This window comes from Aythya fuligula, chromosome 5, assembly GCF_009819795.1.
Source record: "Aythya fuligula isolate bAytFul2 chromosome 5, bAytFul2.pri, whole genome shotgun sequence".
Lineage (NCBI taxonomy): Eukaryota > Metazoa > Chordata > Aves > Anseriformes > Anatidae > Aythya > Aythya fuligula.
This window is the reverse complement of record NC_045563.1, coordinates 5,203,387-5,226,470: the sequence shown is the minus strand read 5'-3', so window position 1 is coordinate 5,226,470 and position 23,084 is coordinate 5,203,387. Positions and strand designations below refer to the sequence as shown.

Here is a 23,084-nt window from a genome sequence, read left to right as displayed (position 1 = left end):
CATCAATTAAACAACAAGTTAGTACAAAAAAAGTTATACTCTGCATTTACATCTGATGAGTAACAAAAGAAGAGTTCTCTCTATTTAGTGAGCTGAAACAATGCTTCTAATTAATGTCTTTCAATGTTTTCAGGTTAATAGATGTCACCTTCATCCCAATCAATTTCAATTTGCATTTTTTAATTCACATATTAGAGGTAGAAAAAGCAATATCAGGATTCTTTAATTTTCCAAATCTCCAAAATTTTCTTAACTCTGAATAAGTCAAGCCAATTAAATGACATGACTGGATAAATCTTACACAAGGAATACACATCCCTCACTAACCTTTATCAAAAGCTGGGTTAGTCTTTCAACACACTCAACTTCCAGGCACTCATGTAATTACTTTCAGCAATTCAGTTTAAGACTTGTGCAATAATAAATATATTTCTAAACTTAATGAACACAGTAGTGTAAGCATGAATTGGACAATCCAAAATAAGCGAGGTACATGGCAAACCAATCTGAAGACCTGCTGTTATTGTTTAGCTTTGAAAGGAGTATCTTAAAACCCTACTGCACTTGCTTAAGCATTAAATTAAAGAGCAGGGAAACACAAAGAATGAGCAGAGAAACACAAAGAATATAAGGAATTCCTAATAGAAAAAAAAATGGGAAGGAACACATTGTTGACATTTAGGAATCACTTACCTCTAACACACTCTATCACTTTGGGTCTTTGAATTTTAGACTTGGGAGAGGGAGAGTTGAATCTCAGATACGGTGCTTTTTTAAGCGTGCTACGATGGCCTTGGTAAACTGGTTTTCCATAAATTTGGCTGAGATACTCTTCATTTTGTACCACTGCACTTTGACCAACAGGTTCCTATCACAAAAAAAAAAAAAAAAAAAAGTGTTTACAGTTCTTAATGTATGAAAATTTGAAAACAAGAGTAGTGCTACTAAAGTCTAGGGATAAAAAAAGAAAGAAGCTTTGCAAAATGACATTGCATGCACACATTGAAACTTCTGTATACAGAACACCAACAGCCAGATGAAATAGCAGGTTCTGGATAATCCAAATTTGTAACATAACAATGAATTTTACATTGTTATGCAAGGACAAATCTGGCAAGAAAAAAAAACACTGTACAGGACCATCGTTTTCATTTAAAATTACTAGTCACACAAACATTTTTTTCACACACATTCTACAACCTAAAGCAAAGCAGTCATTACCAAAAAGGAAGTAATTATTTGGGAACTCACATCTGCCCTTTTTTCCTTCCTCTGCAAACTTTCAGAAGAAAAGTAAGTTCTAAAACTCTGTTTGCTCATCTTATCTTCTGCTTGCTTCTGCAATGGCTTAGCTACAGATAAAAGCTTCTTTGTTGAGCATCCTTGAATTTTCTGAGGTTTTGATTTACTTTCTTTATTGGTCTTCATAGCCTTCATGTTCGGGGCTCTCCTGATCCATGGGACCTTTTGATCATATTTCACTTGCTCCATATCATTTCTTACCATTTCAGCCTAAAGATAAAACAAACATAGCAAAAGGAGATTTTATCTTCAAGGCTATCAGAGGAGTTTGTGGATAACTTTGAAGATCTAAGAAGTGGCCTGTTTTTTTATGTTAGCGAGCAACTGCGACCAAGTGATTTTCATTAAGCAATGAATGTTTTTGAATAGAGGCAAATATTGTGTTATAGCAAACTACACACCAGTAATTATAAGCAGTTTTCTCATGTTTTTAAGCTGTGAATGAATCATGCTTAATTATCAACATGAAAGAACAATGTGAGATGTAAAAGCATGATGCAAGAAACCTGAACTGATTTTTTCCCCAGCCATACCTGGATTTCTGCACTGATTGCCTTAATCCACTCATCCACAGTCTTTCTGATACGAATCTCCTCCGACATATCTCTGAAATAAAAGAAGGAAATATTTTAGGACAGTGCTTCTTAAATTGCACTGATCCATTCCTGGGAATGTAGCAGAACATGTTCCTTTTCTACAAACATGATAGAAACAAAAACCCAGAACACAGAGAAAGTAGGATTATGCATGTCTACAGTCTCCAAAAGACACTGAGCATACTTTACCTGAACTTCCTAAGCCTAAATCTGTTCTTAAATGATGCCACCTACAAAAATTCTCCTGTTGATACATACTAACATTATTACAAAGATCTACGAACAAGTGGAAGCCACGTGTCAGTTCCTATTTTGATCAGAAGTTGGTAAAACAGGACTACAAAAACATTTCTACTCAAAAGATAAAAAGCAGATGACAAAGATTATCACTTCTTCTAAAAGATAATTATAGCAGATATCATATCTGAAAGATCTTTACATGAAGAGTCACCTTCCTCAATATTTCAGTTGGAAAACTATGATTGATTGAAATACATGTATTTAACACAACTGACTACCAATTGACAAGCAAAAGTTCAAAAAACAAAAGATCTTCTGTGTGATGACTAATTCTTTAACATTTACAGGCTTACGAAGCCTCTTCAGCTCTGAATGATGATGTTATTCTTTTGTCTTCCTATTACTGCAAATTGTCTACAAAAAGCTAAGTGAGTTTTTTAGTCCCTGCTACTGACAGCTGAACAGTTTGTCCAGTTGTCAGTCTGAGAATTCAGCTTCAAGTTCCGGAGCACAGAACATCCAAAGAAGTAACAGGTACCTATCAAAAAAATTAAATTCACATCACAAGGTTCAAAAAACATTTCAAGTTTAAGAGTATCACATTATGACTCCTAAGAAGAGTCAATCAATACATACTTTCTTTCCCCCAGGGAACTGCACTAGTTCTTCAATAAATGGCATTCAAAAATTTGTAGGAGAGGTAATAAAAGGTGAGCATGTGGAATGAATAGTCACACAAAGCTTTGAATAATAGGGTCTAACCTGTTCGTTGTCAAGGCATTAATAAATGAATACATGGCATCCCCATCTTTTGCGCGAATAATGGCTTCCAAATTTTCTTCAAGAACTTTTTTACTGCTTTGAACTCCTCTCAAAATCCTTTCAGCATCCCTCAGTAGAGATTTTGGTGCTTTAACATTTTGAAGGATGGACGGTTTAACGAGCTGACTATGTTCAGGAAGATCAGATGCAATGGCAGTTTTTTTTGACTGAAATTGAAACAGAACCACTACCTTTTAATCAGAGCTTTTAATTCAGTTTGCTACACACTGATCAGAATTCTTATTAATCCGTTATCTGTTCAAGTCCCAGCAGATGAGATACTGTCCACGTGTACTATCAGCAGCTTCAATTACTCAAGAATGTCCAGTAGATTGCAAATACATTTAACAGTCAAGTGGGATGAGAACTAAAAGGTCTCAGATGCTGATCTATAACATAGAAACTAGGAGAAGCAATGCAAACAAAGTATGTGAAAAGGTGGCACTTTGGATATATGCAGGAGGTACTACATGGAAATCTATCCACATAATAGTAAAGTATAATTAAAAACATAGTAAAAAACAGAAGTCTGCTAAATATATGCACTCATTTGGCATTGCTGCCCCAGGAAGCACCAGGCAATATATCTAAGTTTTAAGAGCAAACCACCACACCTCAGCATTCACTATTATCCTCTCTCCATTTGTTTTTTAATTTTCATAAGAAACAATGAAGCAACTATCAGCTTTTTACTTATGTATTCTTATGAATTTCATCTAAGTAATACAGATACACATTCAACCTTAAAATGATGTAGACTTGCATATTAGACCCAGAGCATGAAATGGCAATTATATTAGCAATATTAGCATTCCACACCATGCCTGTTCGAGGAGGGAATTTTCTGACTTCTACATCATTCCCTCAAGATAGTTCATGAGGGCTGAATAAGACAAGACAATGAACAAGTTACATCTTACTTTGAGTAATGTAATCTGTACATAATAGCAACTGTTTAAAAAAAAAAAAAAAAAAAAGATATGCAATTGTTACCATAGCGTTATCTCATTGCAAGCATATTCAAAACAGATTCAGTACTATACTCTTAAAAAAATAAATTCAAAGTATACCTTAATAAGATCATTCATGTCTGATTTCCATAAATCTGCTTCCTAAAAAGACAGAAGAGATATTGAAATGTATGTAAAAGACAGAGCTGTCAAGGTAAAATCTAGAGTGGATATCCAATCAATTTAAATGGGCACAATGAATTTCTTGTGAACATTTAAACCTCACTAAACACTTCTTTTGGGTTAGAGCACCACCTTCTGATCCATCTCCACCTATCTCACTTACTTCAGACCTTCCAGTTGCTCATGGTAAGCTAGTGGTCATTCATCCCAAGCATTTATTTTGTAACTCTACAGATCTCAAGCAATGAAAAGTCATTAGCTAAGTACCTAGTTGACTCAACACTACATTTGTTGAAGTCATCTTTGTCTTCCTAGTGACATTTTTTGTAAAAGAAAGAAAAAAATTGAAACCATTTACATCCCCTCTTTCTTACCCACCTTTCCTTTTCCTGTCTCACCCTGTTCTTTGCCTATACTAGGGTATGTTATTCAACTGAAGTTTTTAGGAGTAGTGACATGCAGATATTTGTGATGTAAAAGGGGCAAATGACATTGGCTCTCTTACTAATAAGAAAAGTTAAAAATGCCATCCACTAACATGTTACAAAAATCTGTGAAATGGGGTATCAACTGTATCAACTATACTGTAAGACACGATGAGATTAAGCTATGTTTTCTGAAGATACAGCAACGTTTTACATAAAGAAATGGCAAAAAGAGAAAGGAATCTGCTTAAATCATCCCTAATGCTAAAGTACATGAGTAGAACATCAAGCTTTCCCAAATGGAGCTGTTACATCAGCTCTAGCTCTAACATCAGAGGAAGAGAACCATCAGAAAACAAGCACTGAAAATATCCAAATACCTTTGAAGAAAATGAATAAATCTTTTTTTTTTTTCCCCACTATCTTATATATGGTAGAATGTCAGTAAGTGCCTCTACAGTACACCATTACCCAGGCTCAAATCCCTTCCACATAAAAACAAAACAAAACAAGCAAACAAAAAAACCACTATTTCATGCTATTGTGAACAAATGTCAGTCTTGTAAGTTTTTCTCATCAATTTTTATTCCCCTTATTCAAACTCTGGGACATTCTAACACAATGTACTTTACCTGTACAATGTTGTGCATTTGTTCTCTTAACTGGCCAAGATCTTCAAGTAAATCTTCTGTTTTTTTCACCGTTTTCTCAATCGAACTGCAATTTTGGAAGGGTCTTTCAAAAGCAGGGCATGAGTCTACATGCGAAGCTGTAGGCCTGATAGGAGAAATACTCGTTATTGTAAGTTTCTTGGCTCCTCGCATAGCCCAAAAAAATACGTGACTGACACTGCACATGAACTTACCAAACCTTTATGCAAAACAGAATTTGCTTTTTCATCTTAGGTTACAGACAGGTTACCGAGTTCTCTGTTTATTGCTTAACACCTTGAGCTGTATGCTTGCATTTTGAACAGTGAAACTACATTTAAAATTCAGATCTAGCAGAGCAGCATTTTATCTTTGAAAACCTGTCCATTTGAAACAATTCATATATTTGTTCATACCATCATAAGGCAGTACATCTTTAGGTATTTCTCATTATATTACTGAAATCATGACATCCAACTATTGCCTGAAGAAAAATGTGTTTCAGACTTGATAGCTAAGAAAATTTCTTAACCTATTCTAAAGCTTGGAAACTGATGCTGCTCCTTCCCAATAAAGTATTCTCATACAGCTCCCATAAATAGACAGCTTAGAGTCTCACTGACAAGAGAATTCTGCATAGCCAGCTTCCTCACACTACTCCCCAAGCCACTGGGATAGAAGAAATATGTTCAGAAGGCAGAAAAGCATTCCAAGTGATACCCACTCACCTCTGAGAATGGTGTTACAACCTGCCCACCAACTAGCTTTCATCTGCTTTCAGTATGACAGAAACGCAAAACCATCACAGAAATGCTTGGGCTCCAGTGTTTTACTTCAAGCACAGCTTTATCAGACTCAAGAACCACCCCAGTGATTCAGTTACATCATCAATCTCGTTAAAATTAACAAACAAAAAAAATCTGCCTCATTTTAGGGTTGTTGCAGTTATTTACCTGTCTACCATGGAATGCCAGCCCGTTTGATTATTGTTTAACGTTTCCCTCTCAGAAGGATCCCTTTGTCTTACTAGAGTTTCTTGAGGATTCAGAATATGCTCAAGAAGTCTCCCTCCACCTACAGCAGAAGAAAAAGTTATGTGTACCGTTAAGTTTGTTCAATACATATAATACTTTCTTTTCATAGAATCACAGAATAGTTTGGATTGGAAAGAACCTTAAATATCATCTAATTCCAGCCCCACTGCCATGGGCAGGGATGCCTTCCACTAGATCAGCTTGTTCAAAGCTCCATCCAACCTGGCCTTGAGCATTTCCAGGGATGGGGCAGTCACAGCTTCTCTGGGCAGCCTGTTCCACTGTCTGACCACTCTCCTAGTAAAGAATTTCTTCCTTACAGATGTAATCTAAATCTCCCATTTTAATTTAAAACCATTACATCTTGTACTATCACTACACTCCCTGACAGCTTTCCTGTAGGCCCTCTTTAGGTACTGGAAGGATGCTCTAAGGTCTTCCCTTCTCCAGATTGAACAACCCCAACTCCCTCAGCCTGTCTTCATAGGAGAGGTGCTCCAGCCCTTTGATCGACTTTTTCTTTTCCTTTCCAAATATTTAATTATTCTGTAACACCCAACAAGGATAGTAAAAATAACGTTGCTTTTTTTTTTTTTTTTTAAATAAATGCTTACTTTAGATATGATAAATCACATAAAAACATTCACACAGATCTATCTTAGTGTGATTGCTTTATATTAGCAGGGTCAAAAAACAGATAAATGAAACCATGACAAGCAATTAACAGAGTCACAGAGGAACATTTTGTCCATAGGGTCACAGATTTGTTCTTCTTCCTTCACCTGGCTTCTTTTATTCTTGGGCCCAGGGAACAAAGTAACAGCATTGAAAAAAAGAGAGACAGAAGCAGCAATCTAAGAAAAATCTGATGAAGACACCAACTGGCATTTTGTCCGTGATGTTACAAGTACAATGCCTGGATCTTTTAAATGGCCTTCTTCTGTCTTAGATCCTCAAGCAATTCCTCTAAACACCACCTAAAAAGGTGCTTTACTTTTTGACGAAATGTTCAAAACCAAGTTTCACACCACTAAATTGATCTCAATTAGTAAAAGAAAATGACTCATTTTGCTTTGCACATACTATTTTAATTACCGTAACCCAGAGACCCTGTGGATGCATTTGTGTGAAAAAAAAAGTAAATTAAGCTGGTGATAACGAAATTCTTGAGTAGCTTTCCCATTTTACATTATTTTATATCATCTTCTTTAAACCTGACAATGAATAGTCATTGTCTTTAACTTTTCAGGTCACAGTATATTTCGGCAACAAATTCTGTCTAAAGCTATAGGATAGCACGGTACTGTCATTAAATCTTTAGTTGGTTATGAGTAGCTGACATTTCCAACATGAACCTTTCCCAAACGCACTTTCCAATATTCTGAGTGTAAGCATCTAAGTGCTAGCAACACAACACCTCAAAAAAGGGAGGAACACACAGAATAAACCCCAGACCATACTGTTCATGCCACTGAAGGACAGGAGTAACTTACTCACCATACCTTCATGTGTGGATTTGGGAACATTTTCCTTTTCTGTTATAGGGTTTTCTTTCCTTGAGATTTTCACATTTTTTGATACAGGTTCTGGAACATAACTCCGAGGAACTGGTGTCTTTAGAGGAGATTTTTGTGTATGAATGCCACTACTCTGGAATTGACTTGAATAGGCTTCAGAGGGGGGAAAAATATATATAGTTATGTAAATATGTTAAGAATTCTCTTAATATGAAAACAAATTTGGAGAAAAAATGCATGCCAACATTAAGAAATTTTCACAGAAATGCAAAGTAATTTTTTATCTAGTTCTGTAATAAACAGGAAAAAAAATGTCATATTTCCAAGTACTATCATAAAAGGATCAAAGCAAGAAAAAAAACACTAATACTATGAGCTAGCCCAATACAAGCTTCTACAAAGTTTACTTCTCAGAAAAGTTATTTTGTGTAAATCTAGGCCTCACAAACAAAATCAAATTGGTGCAGACTATGCAGTTAGAAAGCACCAAAATCTCTCTTTAATTTAAACTGGAACATTTTCAGAATAAGTGTTTTATGATATATACTATATTATGCTGTGAAATCAATTATACAGAAGAAATGTTTACTACTCTCTGCTAGTGCAGTGTGTAATCTAGTATTAACTGAAATAAAATCAATGCAAAACTAACACTGACATTAAGATATTAAGAATTTGTCTTCACCTGGGACAGGTGGACCTCTGGTAGAAAATAAATTCTTCTGACATGAAGATACATCACTGTTAGTAAGCAATTGCTGTTCTGCCTTCTCAGGCTGTTTTGTCACAAGACTGGAAGATGGTAGGCGAATTTGCTGTAAGCCACCCATGTTGACTGCAGAGCTAATGAGATGAGACTAAAAGAGAAGATTTATAATGAATTTCTTATACATACATTAGTTTCTCAAAACTCTAAACATGAGCACTTATCATGTAATCATATTAATCAGATTTTGGCATGATATTTAGAAGAAAAAAAAAAAGCATTTACAGCAGCCACAGAACACAGATATGGTTGCATATCTCTTCCTTTCAAAGAAGCATGCAAGACTGTCCAAAGAAACAAACTGTAGTTATCCTTAGATTTTTAGTCTGACCAGCTAGTTATTAAATGAAAGTTCCCTCAATTAGCAAAGGTCTAACCGATTTCTTAGCGAAATGTTCTCATTCCCGCAATTTTTGCATTAACTTTCTGCAGACAGAAGCATTACTGGGGGTGAGGGGTGCAGCAGCAATCTCGAACTGGTAGATTTCAGATTTTCCAGAACCAGAAATAAACTTTTCCCCAGAAAGCTTGTGGCTTATGCACTGGCCTCTGGATCATTCTTTCTTTCTAAAACTAAGATCTAAATCAAATTTTAAAAACAAATGGTTATAATATTAACACTGAGATATGGAAGAAATGATTAAGCAAAAGCTTTTGCCACCTTACATAGATACCTGAATATTCATTTGTTGTTCCTGTAACTTTTCCAAATGCTGGATCCGTTGCTGCATTAAAGTATTCATTTGTTTTTCAAGCTCACCAACTCTTTCATGGCACTGGGGATTCTCATACTGAGTCTTCGTATTTGTTTGCTGTTCAACAACACGCTGCAGCTGTCTGTCAGTCTCCTGTAGTTTATGAAGTAATGCTGAAACCGAGTTAACTTTTGCTTCCAAATCATTTTGAACCTGTGGAAAACAAACAAACAAAAACCACCTTACTGTAAAAGAGGTGCAAGCGTGAAGAGAGCAAAACACCCTTCCCATCATCACGGATGGATTTGCTTCCCAAAAGACACAAAAAAATACCAGTTGGCCTTAATGTCTGGTGGCTTAGCAGTACTACTAAATTCTTCTAAAGGATAAATTAAATGGTCTCTGTCCATAGTCAGCCAAAACCCGCTTGGTCAAATCCAAGTTAGCTTTCTCTGCTGTAATGGTAAGTCTGAAATCACTAGCACAGGAAATATTCAGTTTTCTTTGGTTCTGCCATCAATCACTTCAACCTTCCTTAGAAGATCTATTATTTCAAAGTGGGCAAAGAACTAATATTGCCACAAGCTACTTACTTTGAGAAGCGGAGCTGTGGTAGCAATGGCAGCAGCAGTTGCTGCTGCGATGGTTGTTGCAGAATCAGCTTCCTTGTGTGTTGGCCTGGTGTCTTGAGTAACAGTTTCCTTTCTTTCAGTGGAAGCATTTCCTAAGAGCTGTACCTTCACCTCCTTAAATACAGGAGTATTCTGAGTTCTGTAAAAATAAACAAGTTCCTATAAAAAGCATTGAAAGCAATGAGAAAGCATCAAAATGCCCTCCAAGCAAATGGTTTCCTACATTTAGCACTGGAATCACTACATATATAAGCATTTCTCCTTCATTTCCTTCTTCTTGATATCCAAGAAAAAACAAATTTTCTGATGTTTTAGTATGGCACAAGAAATTTCTTGGGGTTATGTTATGGTTTATAGTATAAAAAGCACTTTCATGTGATGACTGCAACCACAACGAAGGATGTGTTTACAGGTTATATTTTGTGTAGTCTTCCCAAATAATTTTTGATTTTGAAGATTTCCAGCCTATGGATAAACAGCATATATTCTTATAGGTCTTTAAAAACCTCCTATATGAGTTTGGTACTAGATGGCTTATCCGTTGGAACAAATCTTGCCTGGCTCTTGTATCATGAAAACATTAATTCAAGTAGTTTAAAGACATTACAAAGATATGCAAAATAAAAAAGATATTTCGTGACCCTTGATTGACAAAATAAACTGAAAACACCTTCATAGACAGAAAAATGCTAACAGAGAAAAATAAATGATATATAATAAATAATATAATAAAATAAATAATAATTCTTCCTTACCAGCTATATATATTTTGGAAGAAACTGAGGAAGTATGTACTGTACACACAAAAATAGAACAACACAGACTTACTTTTGCTTTAATACTGCTCTCAAAGCCTCCTTCTGTCCAGTAGCATACTGAGAAATAAAAACATCATCTGTGTGGAAGGACAAAAAAACATTTTGTTAGGTTAACTGACACAAAGCATCTATTGTAGAAGTAGACACAAAGTGTTTTTGAAGTAACAGGTAGGCAGTAAGCTTCAGGTAACATTTTTACATGGTATCAAATGTCGTTATCACTAAAACACATTTTGTTATGCTCTGAAAATGACAATGACGTTACCTTAACTTTGTAAAATGTTAAAGAGATTGCTATATAAAAGGCAGCTAGAGCTCAGACTACCCATTTAGTAAAACGCTGCAAATTTCAACTTGAAATTAATGTAATTAAAATGGTATTTTAGAACTGTGAATGTGTTTTCTCATAGTCGTCATGAATAACAACAAAATATTTTAATAGCTATTAATCATGCTACAAAGTTTGCAGTCTCTCCTGCATCTACTGTTCACTGAGCAGAGGTACTGACCCAAGATGCAGCAGGTTCACAGTTTCATTCCTGCTAATTAGCCATGCTGATAAGCCAGCCAGTCGCTACCTCTGCAAGTCACAGAAGAGGAAACTAAAGTACTGCTTCTTGGCCTTATACAGACGTAACAATTCTTGTTCCTTTTCTCTACCCAGCCACGGATATCCAAGAAACCAAAGGGAACTTTCCCTTATCCAAGGGAAAGGCATCAACAATGCGATTTCCTAGGCAGCTAAAAATATATTCTTTATAGTGTAGGTTGCTTGCAGAACACATACATTTGTAGTTGCAACATTTAAAAATGTAAATTACAATTACCTCCATTTTTAGCAAAGACACCTCTGAATATTTGCACTCAAAATTTTCTATACTGAAGAATATCCAAGATAAAATTAAAGCTTGTTTTCCCTCTAATCAATCTTCCTATGAAAAAAGGGCTGTCTCAGTATAGCAACTTGTCTTACCTTTAGGGCTTCTGCTATCTTCCAGCAGCACTGAACAATTTTCTTGTACTGCAGCTTCTTTAGGATAACCCTTCAAAACAAGAAGAGCAGAAAAGCACACATCGAAGCCTGTGGTAACAGGGTAACAGTAGCCAAAATTTTACAAGCAGATGGAATTTCTGAATACCTAAGTATAAGGAATTCCACAGTAGTAACACATGGTCATGAAACAAGATACAATAATCAGTCACCAAGGAGTCAGAAAGCTAAGTTAGAAAGGTAAAAATCTCTTCCTTAACCATGTTTGATGGTGTTGTATTTTAAAACATTACTGCACCATCCTTTTGAGAACTTTCATTCATCTTACTAAGTCTACTGAGCCATGAGGGGACTTTGCTGCAATCTTTTCACATTGCAGACTCATTTTATCCTCAGGCATGCTCATTACTGAATGGAAGCCCTCTAGACAAGTCTACACTGCATGGAAGACACAATAAATGAATCAAAGAAAAGTTAATCTTTTAATTATAAGCATTAAAGAGTTCCAAATAAACTGATGTCTATTTCAATACCTATGATATGAAGAGGAAAACAAAACAACACCAACGAAACAAGAAGCTTTAGGTTTTTCTAACAAATATTGTGCAATGTGCAACAGCATTTTCAAAGGAGGAATTGCACTAACATTTAAAACTATACCTGGGTATTAACTATGCAACAGATAGCAGTGCAGTAAATAAATCTCCTCCAAACACTTCAGCAGGAAGATCTGCTAAGCTTTTACAGAAGCTGCAACTTTTTGAGAAAAACACTGTTCTCTTACTCCAAGATTGCAGGAAGCTACGGTAACTTTTCTTACCATTTGTGATACAAACAGGGGCTCTGCAGCAGTTTCTACTGAAGGAAGATGCTCTAGGTGTCCTTTAGCACTTTGGACTCCTAAAATAAAAGCAATTTTATTGTAGTTACCATGATTTTGAATGCATTCTCATTGTCTCTTAACTCAAATCTCAAGCTCTTCTCTGTATCGCTGAATATCCAAATATAATGACTTTCCTAACACAAATGACCACAGTCATCAACCTGAAACTTCCAAATGTCAACAGATTCTGTGAAACTGGATTATAGGCTTGTTCTACAGTACACTAAAAACTCATTGAAGAAACAGAGCATCTGAAAAATCAACAATGTCTAGTGAAAAATCAAGTCTAAGAATCATAGGAACACAGAAAATTACTTGTTTAGAGAGACAGTAATACTTATATGGCACATCTTACAGAATGACACTGAGTACGGTACACAATTTATTACTATCAGACTAGTCTGCCTTCCTAGCACTATGAAACTAACACCTGTTGAAGCTGTTTGAGCCCTGATCCTCAAAAACTTACAAAAATCCCTTTCTAAACTCCAAAGACTGTAATTTACAAAGACTAATTGATTTTTTAAAAGTCAGTAAATAAATACAAGGAATAGTGTAGCTGGCTAGATCAGCAGCACTGTATGTGTAAGTTTTGAATTTGAACAGCACGTGGTACAGCGCTACAGCTTTTTATATGCTGGGAATACGACATCTTAACTGTAAAATTTGTGACAAAGAAAAGGTACAACGATTATTTTATTAAAAATAAATAAATAGTTAATGCTACCACAAATAGTTTTTTAAAAGTTACAGCAAAGGATATACTTTTTCATTTTGTTTACATTGTCTACACAAGACTCGTCGGTAAAGACACTTGATCTAGTGGTTAAGTTGTTGAGGGTCAATAAGTTTCCTATATAAGTCCCTGCACACAGATAGTTTTATCCTCTGATGCTAGCTACCACCTTTCCTGCCTAACATATTTTGAAATGTGATGCTCTGACGATGGCCATGATTTTTTTCCGATTAGACAGACTCTGAACGCGGGGTCAGGACTGGAGTTCAGTTCATGGAGCTCTGACCCTGCAGGAGTCACCCTCCACAGGGAAAACACAGTTATAGCTATAAAAGCTAGAGAAAGCAAACACAACCTTTGAAAAAGCGCTGTAAAAATCACAGAATCATTTAGGTTGGAAAAGACCTCCACGATCACTTAGCCCAACCTCAAAGTGCTGATGTCGACAGGATGAGAAGACGAAATAACTTCCTAAATTATAAAGCGCCATATAACTGGAACCAACGCGGTATGATCCTACCGCGAAGCTACCACACCCGTACCTCGTGCGGCGCTGCCGGCCAGGACATCAGCCGGCCTGCCGCACGGAGCGCGGCCGGGCAGCGAGGCCGGGGGGCCTCTCCCCAGAGCCGCACGGGCGGCGGGGCCGGCAGAAGCCGCTCCGCGAAGCTTCTTCACAGCGACGGCCACTGCCTGACGGCGGCCGCCGGCCCCCAGGGGCTGCTCGCGGTGGACGCTGGTGGAGCGGACGAGGACGTCGCCGGCCGTGAGGCTGCCCGAGGAGTCTTGGCTGATGCTGGAGTCGCTTTCCCCGTCCATCAGGCTCCCGCAGCGCGGCTCCCGGCGTTTTGCGTCTGGGAATAAAAGGTTAAAAAAAGGATCCGGGCACAACCCCTCAGGGCAGGGCCGGGCCTAGGCCGCGGCCCGCACCCGGTTACCATGGCAACAGCGCCCGGTGCTGCCACTTCCGGCGCTGGGGGGCCGGGAAGGTAAAGCTGGCGGTGGGGGGTCGCGCTCGCAGATTCGCCACGCCTGGTGGCGAATCGGCGGATCCCGCGCCTCTCCCTCCCCTCCCCGCGTGGCCGGCTCGTGGCGGGCGGGTGAGTGCGCGCGCGGGCGGCGGGAAGGGGGGGGGGAGGGGGGAGCGCTGTGGTGAGGGGACGGGGGGGGGGGGGCGGGAATGGGGTCCCTGTGAGGGCTCCGCCGCTGTTTGTGGGGTTTTTGCCCCGTTTTGTGCCGTTTCCAGGCGTGTTGAGGCGCCTCCGTGGTGTTGTGCGCTTAGAGCGGGGAGAGGACAAAATAAAAATGAAATTAAAGCCTCGTGTGTGTGGTGCCCGCCCCGCGCTCGCCGTTGGGTCTCGCCCTCAGTAAAACCCCAGAATCGTGAAGGGTGGAAAAGACAAAACCTTCAGGATCATCTCATCCAGCCTTCCTCCTCTGCCAATGTCACCCGCAGCACCACGTCCTGCCGTTCCCAGCAGTGCTCAGCTCCCAGCGACAAGGTTGAGGGGGAAATAAAAATAAAAATCACAACGCTGGGCTTGTTTAGTTTCCATGGGAAGAGTCCTGTTGACTCAAGATTAGGTAATTGGCACAAATGTTCATTACGTGAGTGGGGAAAGAAAACACAAATTCCTTAGTGGAGTTTGCAGCGTGTGTCTCATGTAGGAACGGCTGGGTGTAAATGGAGGCAGGCTCCTCAGCTGTACATAATGATAATTTTTGGTTATTATCGCTTAGGAGTTGTGTTTGTGAGCCCTCTGCTTCCAAAAGTCTGCAGATACAGCTGGGGAAATCATGTTCTCACCTGTACACAATTTTAGGAGAGCTCTGATATTTGTATTTCTGGCTCCTGGTAGATGATTGACCCATACTTAGCGATCCTTAAACTAACCGCTGCTTTTGTTTAATGAAGTACCTTTACCTTTTTAAAGAGAAGCTGTGACTACCTGGTGATTTCAAGTCTCCATGGCAGCAGCAGAAAGAAATATTAGGAGTGCTTTCCAGGTTCTCAAACAGGGCGGGGAGTTGGGGTTGGGCTTTCACAGAGAATAGGTTTGAACAGGCTGAACCCCAAGTTCTCCTTAATTGTTAATTAGGCTCAGAGAGTCTTATTTTCAAAGTACATCTCTCTTGTACGTAAAAACATGTCTGGAGGAGCACCAGGGCCCTTTGAGAAGGGAGACCCCCCAGCTATTGCTGCTTTCCCCATGATCCAAAGCACATGGACCGGGAGGCCCCCTGACACCATCACCCACTGCCCTTCAGAGCTGTCTGCTTCCTTCGGTGTCAGGTGTTGAAAGGTGCAATGGTGAATTTTGAAATTGCATTTATCCTAGAGGAAAGTAAGGCAGACTGTGTGGGCTTAAACCCGAGGTGTGCTGGAGCTGTTTGAGCAGCTAGGTAAGGAGCTGGGTCCTGTGCCAGTTCTGTTCTGGGCTCTGGGATCACTTTTTTGGTGTTTCACAGGGCACTACAGCCATATAATTCCACTGTCTGCAGTGTAGAAAGTGTAAAATACCTGTAGAGGGACTAGTGCTTCAGACATTTAAAACCAGATAGTGCCATTGGGCTGCTTCGAATCGGAGCTATTTCCCAAGTGTGACAGCTTGGTGGAACTTCAAGCTTGCCAAAGCAGTGACAGAAGAACAAAAGATCAGGTTTGTTATAAACAGACAGTGAAGCAATACACAGTGTGAGAAAATGGCACTGACAGGAGCTGAAGCTTTTTGCTCTCTGTGTTTGGGAGAGGACAAAAGTCTTCTCTGTTCTCAGTGTGTTTTAGTTGCCTGTTTAATAATCTCCTTAAAGTGACTTGGCAGAATTGTCTGTTTTTTTGTTTGTTTTTCATTTCTTGTAACAGACTGGGAAATGAGAGTGGAGATGCCATCCATTTTCACTAGTTGTCCCAGAGGATAATCGCGTCCTCTTCTCTTAAAACAAGTTAGAGCTTACATTAACCCAAGTAATGCTTTGTTTCTTCTCAGTAACCTTATTTTGCAGGTTCTTTTTTAAAAGAATAGCCTGTGTAGTTTATCTACCCATGGTAAATCGTGGTCATGGGGACAGGTATCTTAAATGCAAAATTCATGCGTGTTCCTTATCTTTAGTCCCTGAATTCTATCGCCACACACTTCCTATGTAGTGATAAAGTGGAATTTTAACAGGGAAATATCATAATTATTCTGCTACTGGGAGGAGGAGGGAGAATGCATACTTGCAAGAGCTCCATAGTGCTGCTTAGTTGCTTGGTTTTCTTTCTCTTGTAGAAGTTTTGTCTTTTTGTTCTTGTTCAGAAGGCTGCTTACCCTCTCCCTTCCCCCCCCTACTCCTGCCGAGGGACTGGAATAGTTTAAGCTTTCTAAAATACGGATGTCTGGCTCAAAATTTGACAAAGCATAACGCAAGAATAATTACAAGTTGCCCTTGCTACAGGGCTAGATGAACTCTTCACAATTTACACTTTGGTACTATTTTTATTTCCACTGGCTATAGTGAATAAAACTGAAGGAGCTTGTTCTCTTCAAGGTATAACATTAACTTGTGCTATCATCTGCAAAAGGTCCTGGGTAATATGTAAAATAAAGGAAAAAATGACTAGGTTTCACTGTTCTAGGAAGCCTGGAGGTTCATTTTCAAGCCTTAACTTGTTTACGGTGTCGAATTAGGAATGTGAGCCTTCCTTCAGGATGCTTGCTTAAATTCTTGCATCCCTGGCTGCTCACTCTTCCATTTATATTTGTTTGTTTGTTTTCCTTTAAGGCTGTTCTCACTCCTTTGTGATTTCTTGCATTTAACTTGCTGTATAAAAGACTGGCACGTTCACTGTGGTTGAAGGGTTTGGTGAGAATGCAGCTGCACAGCAGCAGTGTGTCTGCTTCTCTGATCCACACTGACCGATTCAGAGTTGTTACTTTTTTATACTTTTTCTTACAGTTTTTACAAATGGCATCTAAAGTCACTGAAATTACAAGGCTAGATAATGTTAGGGCTTGCTTTTCCGCCACTCTGCTTTTACTTTGTGTCTGAAAACATTTATGATTTTTTCTCTTCCCTCCATAGTCACTTTAACAGTTTGAAATACTTAAAGTGTTTAAAGGACAGCAGTTCGAGGTGGATCTGTGAAGATTTAGTATCCGGAATTATCTGGGATGTTCTTTTAATTGCATACATTTCAAATAGGTAACTTTCCTTCAAGTGGGTGGCTTGAAAGTTTGCTAGCAACTTTGCCTGTAATACATTTTGGGAATGTATAAATTTCCATTCTGTTGTAAGACGTTGAAGTCAGGATGTGTGCTTTTGTGTCAAACTCAACTTGTGTCTTCAGAACAGGTGACTGAATCACAGGCAGCAGAATATGGCTGGACAAATATCAGAAACGGATCAGATCAAGCAGGTAAGATGCTGTATTCACGAGCAGTGGCTTTGAAGATCTTGTGTTGCTTTGTCCCATAGAGTAAAAGCAACAGGGCCTGGAGAAGGAGAAAAGGATCTTTCAGTTGTCTTCTGAGATGAGATTTGTTCTGTAACAACCAACATTTAAACGTCTGACCACTGGCACTGTGTAACATCTGGTTTATTTGAGCACTAACAGCATTTTGTGCCGAATCTAATGACTGACAGTAACATCTTCTAGTGACTTGTCATTTAAATCTTAATGTCACCAGATGGCTCATGAAACTGTGTCTAAGACAAATTGATGTAGATTCTTAACACTCATTGTGTGTTCAATTTTTATTTATAGTTCAAGGAGTTCCTGGGAACATACAATAAAATCACAGAGAACTGCTTCCTAGATTGTGTAAAGGATTTCACTAGCAGAGAAGTTAGACCAGAAGAGGTATGTGAATGTTTCCTATGTTTTTAATTACCTTTTGGTAGAATTTCTGTTCTATGTTCAAATTTCAAAAGTAATTTAGAAGGTTTTGGTCTTTCAACCAGCTAAAAACCTAGCTAGCGGTCTTTGGAGGAGCATAGGTGTTGTGGCACGCAGCTTCCAAGTGAGAAAAGAAGTGTGCTAGTGGAAGGAAAGGAAATAGTTTGTCTGTAGCTTTGGTTCTGTAAACACGTCCAAAGGTGATAACAGATATTTCTTTGCACCCTAACAGTCTGCTGTAAAAAAAAATAAATAAATAAAGACAAAATAAACAAAAAAAGCCAAATGCTTTCCATGTGTTGCATCATCAGCTACACACAAATAATGAACCAGGGCCTCTTTAGGTTTTGTCCTTCTCTTTGGTGTATATACACAGAGGAAACTGTGAGCAGTGGCTGCTTCATGCAGCTCTGTGTATTTTATCCTCTGAGCTATCAGAGGAAGTTCTTGTGCAGATGGGTGATAGCTTTAGGGGCATGGAAGTTGCATGCCTCTGCAGTCTGCACCCGGTTCCCCACAGGCAGAATCCTACCTGCGTTGGCTGCATTGTAGAGTCAAAGAAACACAGGCCTGTGAAACCCTGGCTGCTTAATCCAGTTCCCTGCATTGCAGGGAGCTCTGTCGTACAGTCACTTGCAAAAATGATTAGAAACTCATCTGAAAAGATGAGTTGCCTATTTTTATTTATTTATTTATTTATTTTACCTTTTCTCTCCTGTTGGGAGGCTGTTCCAGCATTTCCTAATTAAGTTGGTTACAAGTCTAATAACCAGTTTAACAACTGCCCCTCAGTGCAGGCAAAAATCACGTCTCCTTCCAGCTTTTGTTTTGCTGCACTAAGCAAAGCTCTCCTAGCTTTCCAAGACCGATTTCTTGTTACCCTGATCTCAGTGTCTGCTTTAGTGGAATTTTTCTTGATTATGGGTGGTCAGAGTAATTCTGAGCAAGGTCTTGTCAGTGGCTTTTACCAGCACATTTGGAACTGGTTTGAACTGTACCAGACCTGACAGAAGTGTTAGGGGCACAACCTCTTTATTTTTTGAGGGATGACATTTGATTTCTAGCAGAAGACTGTAGTTCTTTCTTTTGCTAAAGAGTTACTAATATTTCTTTGAAAAATAAGGGTTCGTATTGTCTTTTGTTAAAGACTTGGATTCAAAACCAAAGAATGCTCATTGGAGAGGAATTAATTGTAAAGGTTGTTTAGCTCATCCAAAAAAAAAAAAAAAAAGAAAATCTTAGCCTCTGATCGTCTGTTTTTTGCTTCCCCTTCTATGATCTGCAAAGGAGCAGTGTTTGGCTGTAGAAGAGCCATCTGTTTAAAAGTGGAGGCTAGGAAGAAATATTCGGGAGGGGAGCTTGTTCCATACTTATCTGTTACGGATTTTCTTGCAAAGCATCTGGCTGTGGCCCCTGCTGGAAACAGCAAACTCGTCTAGATGGGTCACTAGTCTGATCTAATCCTTATTTCCTATTTCGAGTTGTAGTTTCTTATTAAATAGTTAAGACAAATACCACCGTGAATTTCCTTTGAGATTCTGCATTTGTTAAAGCAGCTCCTGACCTCTTTCCTTACAGCAGTCCCCAGTGCAAGTCCAGACTTCCCCAGGCACCGTATCACAAATACCACGCCCTCGGGAAGATGTGGCTTGGGGTAGTTCCAGAATTCAGCAGCCTTTGGTTTCCTACTCAGACTTAACTCCTGCTTAACAGGTTTTGCTGTAACTGGTGCCAGGTCGGGCAGAGAGAGAAGAGTGGAACTGAGAGGGTGCTCAGGTTCTTTGTCTTGTTCACTTCCAGCCCTTCTGCTTTTCACATCCCTTTATACTGAGCAGAATCAAAGCAATTTCTGGTTTTCTAGTAAGCATGCAAAGATGTTGTCTTTCCTTCTTATCTGAGTTTGTTGACTTTTACAGTGATAGCAAGGTTTGGAACCATGACACAGAATATCTGATTGGTAGAACTGGAGCTCAGAACTAGATTTCTTAACTTTTTCTCTACAGTTACAGAAAAGTGAATAAATATATAACAGTACCTGTGGAATAGGCCTTGTTATTTCTGTCCCTGTCCAGCTTGATGGCTGACAGAGCTTCAGAGGGTTCCTGGTTGCTTCTTGTGAAGGTTAACCAAGCAGGTACAAGAAGAATGATAGAGGTAAAAGGATCAAGGTCAAAGAAAGGTTAAACTGAGCTAACACACTGCACCATAGTTGGCTGTCAAAAATAGGTGTTTGTGAAAACAAATTCAGAAAAAGGGAAAACGAGAGAAAAATAGATCTAGTATTTACTGCAGAATAAAATGTTTTATGTACTTCAGTTTCACAAGAGCTGTCCGAGGGTAAAATGGTAATATCTCCTAGTTCTAAGATGTTTTATTAAGAATGAATATTAAAAGATGTTTCAGGCATTCCTTGAAAGCTAAACCTAATATTTTCTACAGCACAGAGAGACTGTGACCTATTAAGTCCTCAGCTTGAGACTAAACACAGGTTAGGTGACTGCATCTCATGTCTTACATCCCTGTAGATGATTATATTCTGGGTCCTGTTTAGGGAGGTGGTTGACTTACTGTTTGAAGCTTGCTGTTTTCCTTTTCCTCCAGATGACTTGCTCAGACCACTGCCTACAGAAGTATTTAAAAATGACACAGAGGATCTCCATGAGATTCCAGGAGTATCATATTCAGCAGAACGAAGCTCTGGCAGCTAAAGCAGGACTGCTTGGCCAACCTCGTTAGACAAGAGCCCTCTGTTCAGACTTTGTATGCAGTGCCAGTGTTCATTGGGCAGGAACACATTTTGGATTTTCTACTGTCAAGGTGCATGTCCAGCAACTCCGAAGAGAGTTCTAGATGCTGTTTGGAAAGTGGAAGCCATGAAGGGTCACACATGAAGTTAGCGAGTGTTGGCTGGCAATGGAGTCTGCTTCTGAGGTCCTTCTCACTCTACAATGGCATAATACTGATACAGCCTCTTTCAGGGCCTGCAGGCTGGTATGTTTAAATTTGGGGGGGTTGGGAAAGTTGGATTTCTTCTGTTAGGACTGATTCAGAGGCAAAATAAAAGTGTAATATGGAAATGCACTTTTTTATTTAATTCAAGTAAAATGAATGAACCCGTGTGGTATGGTTGTATGTATGTTCTTTCCAAAGATACTTCTTAGGAGGCTACTTGAGAGCCACCTCGTGTTGCAGTCTTACTTCTCATCCTCTCTTAGAGTCTCGTTCGTTTGTTGCTGCTGACAGATAACCAGATTGATGACTTCATTTCAGCAGGGAGGTATTTGTGGATGTGCTGTATCTCTTAACTCAGGAAGAACTTCAGTTGTTTCATTACCAGCCACCCTCTCAGAGCCTTGTGATCATTCGGAGCCTCCTGGAGCGCTGGCTGCTGATTATCAGAGCATGGAGCCGAGGGTTATTGCAAACAGCAGTCAACTGCTACAGCTAATGAGCTCAGGTAGGCAGGGATGCTTTGCCAGCGTATCCCTAGGTTATGTTTGCCTCGTGTTTTACCAGGTCATTCCTTGACAAGTGAAATGAGTGTGTCATTAGCAGCACCTGTGCCCAAGGCAGCTCCTGTGCTCTCCTTGTTTCCCTCTGGGAAGCCTGGGGGTCCTGTAAAACTGGCTTCGTTGCCTGATGTAAGTATGAATCGCTCCGAGCACTGAGCTTGCTGGCAGGTTGCTCCTCTCTGGTGGCATTCACGCAACTGAAGTACAAGATAAGCACGGGATGGTGCCTCTCTTGCTGCTGGATGGGTACAGAGAAGTTTGTGAAGACTGTCCTGATGATGTGGCTTTGGTTTGGAAAAAACTGTGCTCTGCTGAAAGGCTCCTGATAGCTGAGATTCTGTAGTCACTGTTAGTACAGTCGAATGACAGCTCATTCCTGTTTCATTATCAAATAGCTGCGTTCTGGAGTACAGAACAGAGGAAAAAATAGAGTGCACTTTCGTCAGTAACCACTGTAACATCCTGATAGCTAGCGCACACATTTTGCTTCAGTTCTCGCTAATAAAACACAGTAACAAATGGAACTGGATGTCAGAATTAGCATGTACATTGAGATATCAAGCAATGAAGACTGAAACAGAAACTGGCAGCTGATGTAAAATAGCTCTTCTATAGGCAACAGCAAGGAACAGAAATGGCAGGAGGCCTGCCTGCGTGCCTTTTTGTTGTTGTTGGCTTGTCTCTAGCTTTTGAATTCCATCAGCAGTTTGAAAACATAATTTCCTGCCTTGCCTCTTTTTGAATTTTTTTTTTCTTTACTACTATAACTCTCAGCTGCCCAGGCTGTGGATTACTGGGCGCTGACTGCAGCACAGTACACCTGCCCCTTCCACTGGACACTGCTCATCTTGCTGCTGTTCAAAGCTGCTCCAGCTCTCCACGGAGATCTGTCTGTATGCCTTTCAAAGGTGGAGGAAACAAATATGCTCGTATATTCTCACTGACGTGTTTTGTAGTATCCACATCACTGCTTTTTCCTACATAGCCCATGCCTTGTTACCTTGGAGATGGCTAACAGCTAATTCTAAAATGGTAAAGGCTGAAAAATAGCCCAAATAAGGCAGCAAGACTGGAAGGTCCAGGTTTTTTTCAAAGGAATAACAGACTAATAACATCCAGATTGTTTGCTATGCTTCGATGATAAACGTTATGGCCCTTAGAAGCAATGCATCCATATTAAATATTTAAGGCTTTTCTTTGAATGTCTAACAAAAAGACTTTTTAAGGTAATATAATTGAAAATATTCCATTTTCTCCTTGCATTTTAGTGTGGAAAGAGAACACTTAATCGGAAGAGTGATTTAAGAGTTTTAAGTTATGGGACTGGAGGATGTTCGTGTCTTTGGGGCAAATTTCCTTGAGGCTGAAGTGAGGAGGATTAAAAAAATACATATTTTTCCCTCATGTTTTAGGTTTTGGGGGTAGGAAGATGTGTAAATATTTGTTAAGACAGATT

The 23,084-nt window shown here is 39.2% G+C and overlaps 2 protein-coding genes across 7 annotated transcripts in view; one reads left to right on the top strand and one right to left on the bottom strand.

Annotated features, from left to right (window-relative positions):
- The window catches only part of KIAA0586 (KIAA0586 ortholog), a 69,641-nt gene extending 55,802 nt beyond the window's left edge, over nucleotides 1–13,839 (bottom strand). For both annotated transcript variants that reach the window (XM_032189159.1, XM_032189160.1), the window contains exons 1-15: nucleotides 13,783–13,839; nucleotides 12,442–12,521; nucleotides 11,604–11,673; nucleotides 10,641–10,707; nucleotides 9,774–9,951; nucleotides 9,160–9,393; nucleotides 8,405–8,576; nucleotides 7,705–7,872; nucleotides 6,122–6,242; nucleotides 5,151–5,295; nucleotides 4,031–4,072; nucleotides 2,901–3,127; nucleotides 1,836–1,908; nucleotides 1,252–1,512; nucleotides 694–868 (exon numbers count right to left, since the gene is read on the bottom strand). In XM_032189159.1, the coding sequence (XP_032045050.1) occupies nucleotides 694–868; nucleotides 1,252–1,512; nucleotides 1,836–1,908; nucleotides 2,901–3,127; nucleotides 4,031–4,072; nucleotides 5,151–5,295; nucleotides 6,122–6,242; nucleotides 7,705–7,872; nucleotides 8,405–8,576; nucleotides 9,160–9,393; nucleotides 9,774–9,951; nucleotides 10,641–10,707; nucleotides 11,604–11,673; nucleotides 12,442–12,444 (1,936 nt within the window). In that variant the 5' untranslated portion in view covers nucleotides 12,445–12,521; nucleotides 13,783–13,839. The remainder of the gene's footprint in view (nucleotides 1–693; nucleotides 869–1,251; nucleotides 1,513–1,835; nucleotides 1,909–2,900; nucleotides 3,128–4,030; nucleotides 4,073–5,150; nucleotides 5,296–6,121; nucleotides 6,243–7,704; nucleotides 7,873–8,404; nucleotides 8,577–9,159; nucleotides 9,394–9,773; nucleotides 9,952–10,640; nucleotides 10,708–11,603; nucleotides 11,674–12,441; nucleotides 12,522–13,782) is intronic.
- A 175-nt stretch (nucleotides 13,840–14,014) lies between these two features.
- Nucleotides 14,015–21,234, top strand: TIMM9 (translocase of inner mitochondrial membrane 9). 5 transcript variants are annotated; one of them, XM_032189166.1, is made up of 4 exons: nucleotides 14,015–14,107; nucleotides 17,573–17,636; nucleotides 17,985–18,080; nucleotides 20,718–21,234. In XM_032189166.1, exons 2-4 carry the CDS (start codon nucleotides 17,598–17,600, stop codon nucleotides 20,850–20,852), a joined length of 270 nt encoding a protein of 89 aa, XP_032045057.1. In that variant the 5' UTR covers nucleotides 14,015–14,107; nucleotides 17,573–17,597; the 3' UTR covers nucleotides 20,853–21,234. The 5 variants fall into 5 exon arrangements, with proteins under 5 accessions (XP_032045057.1, XP_032045054.1, XP_032045053.1 ...); XM_032189163.1 differs by having other exon boundaries at nucleotides 17,568–17,636; XM_032189162.1 differs by lacking the exon at nucleotides 14,015–14,107 and adding an exon at nucleotides 14,222–14,340 and having other exon boundaries at nucleotides 17,568–17,636.
- The last annotated feature ends 1,850 nt before the right edge of the window (nucleotides 21,235–23,084 follow it).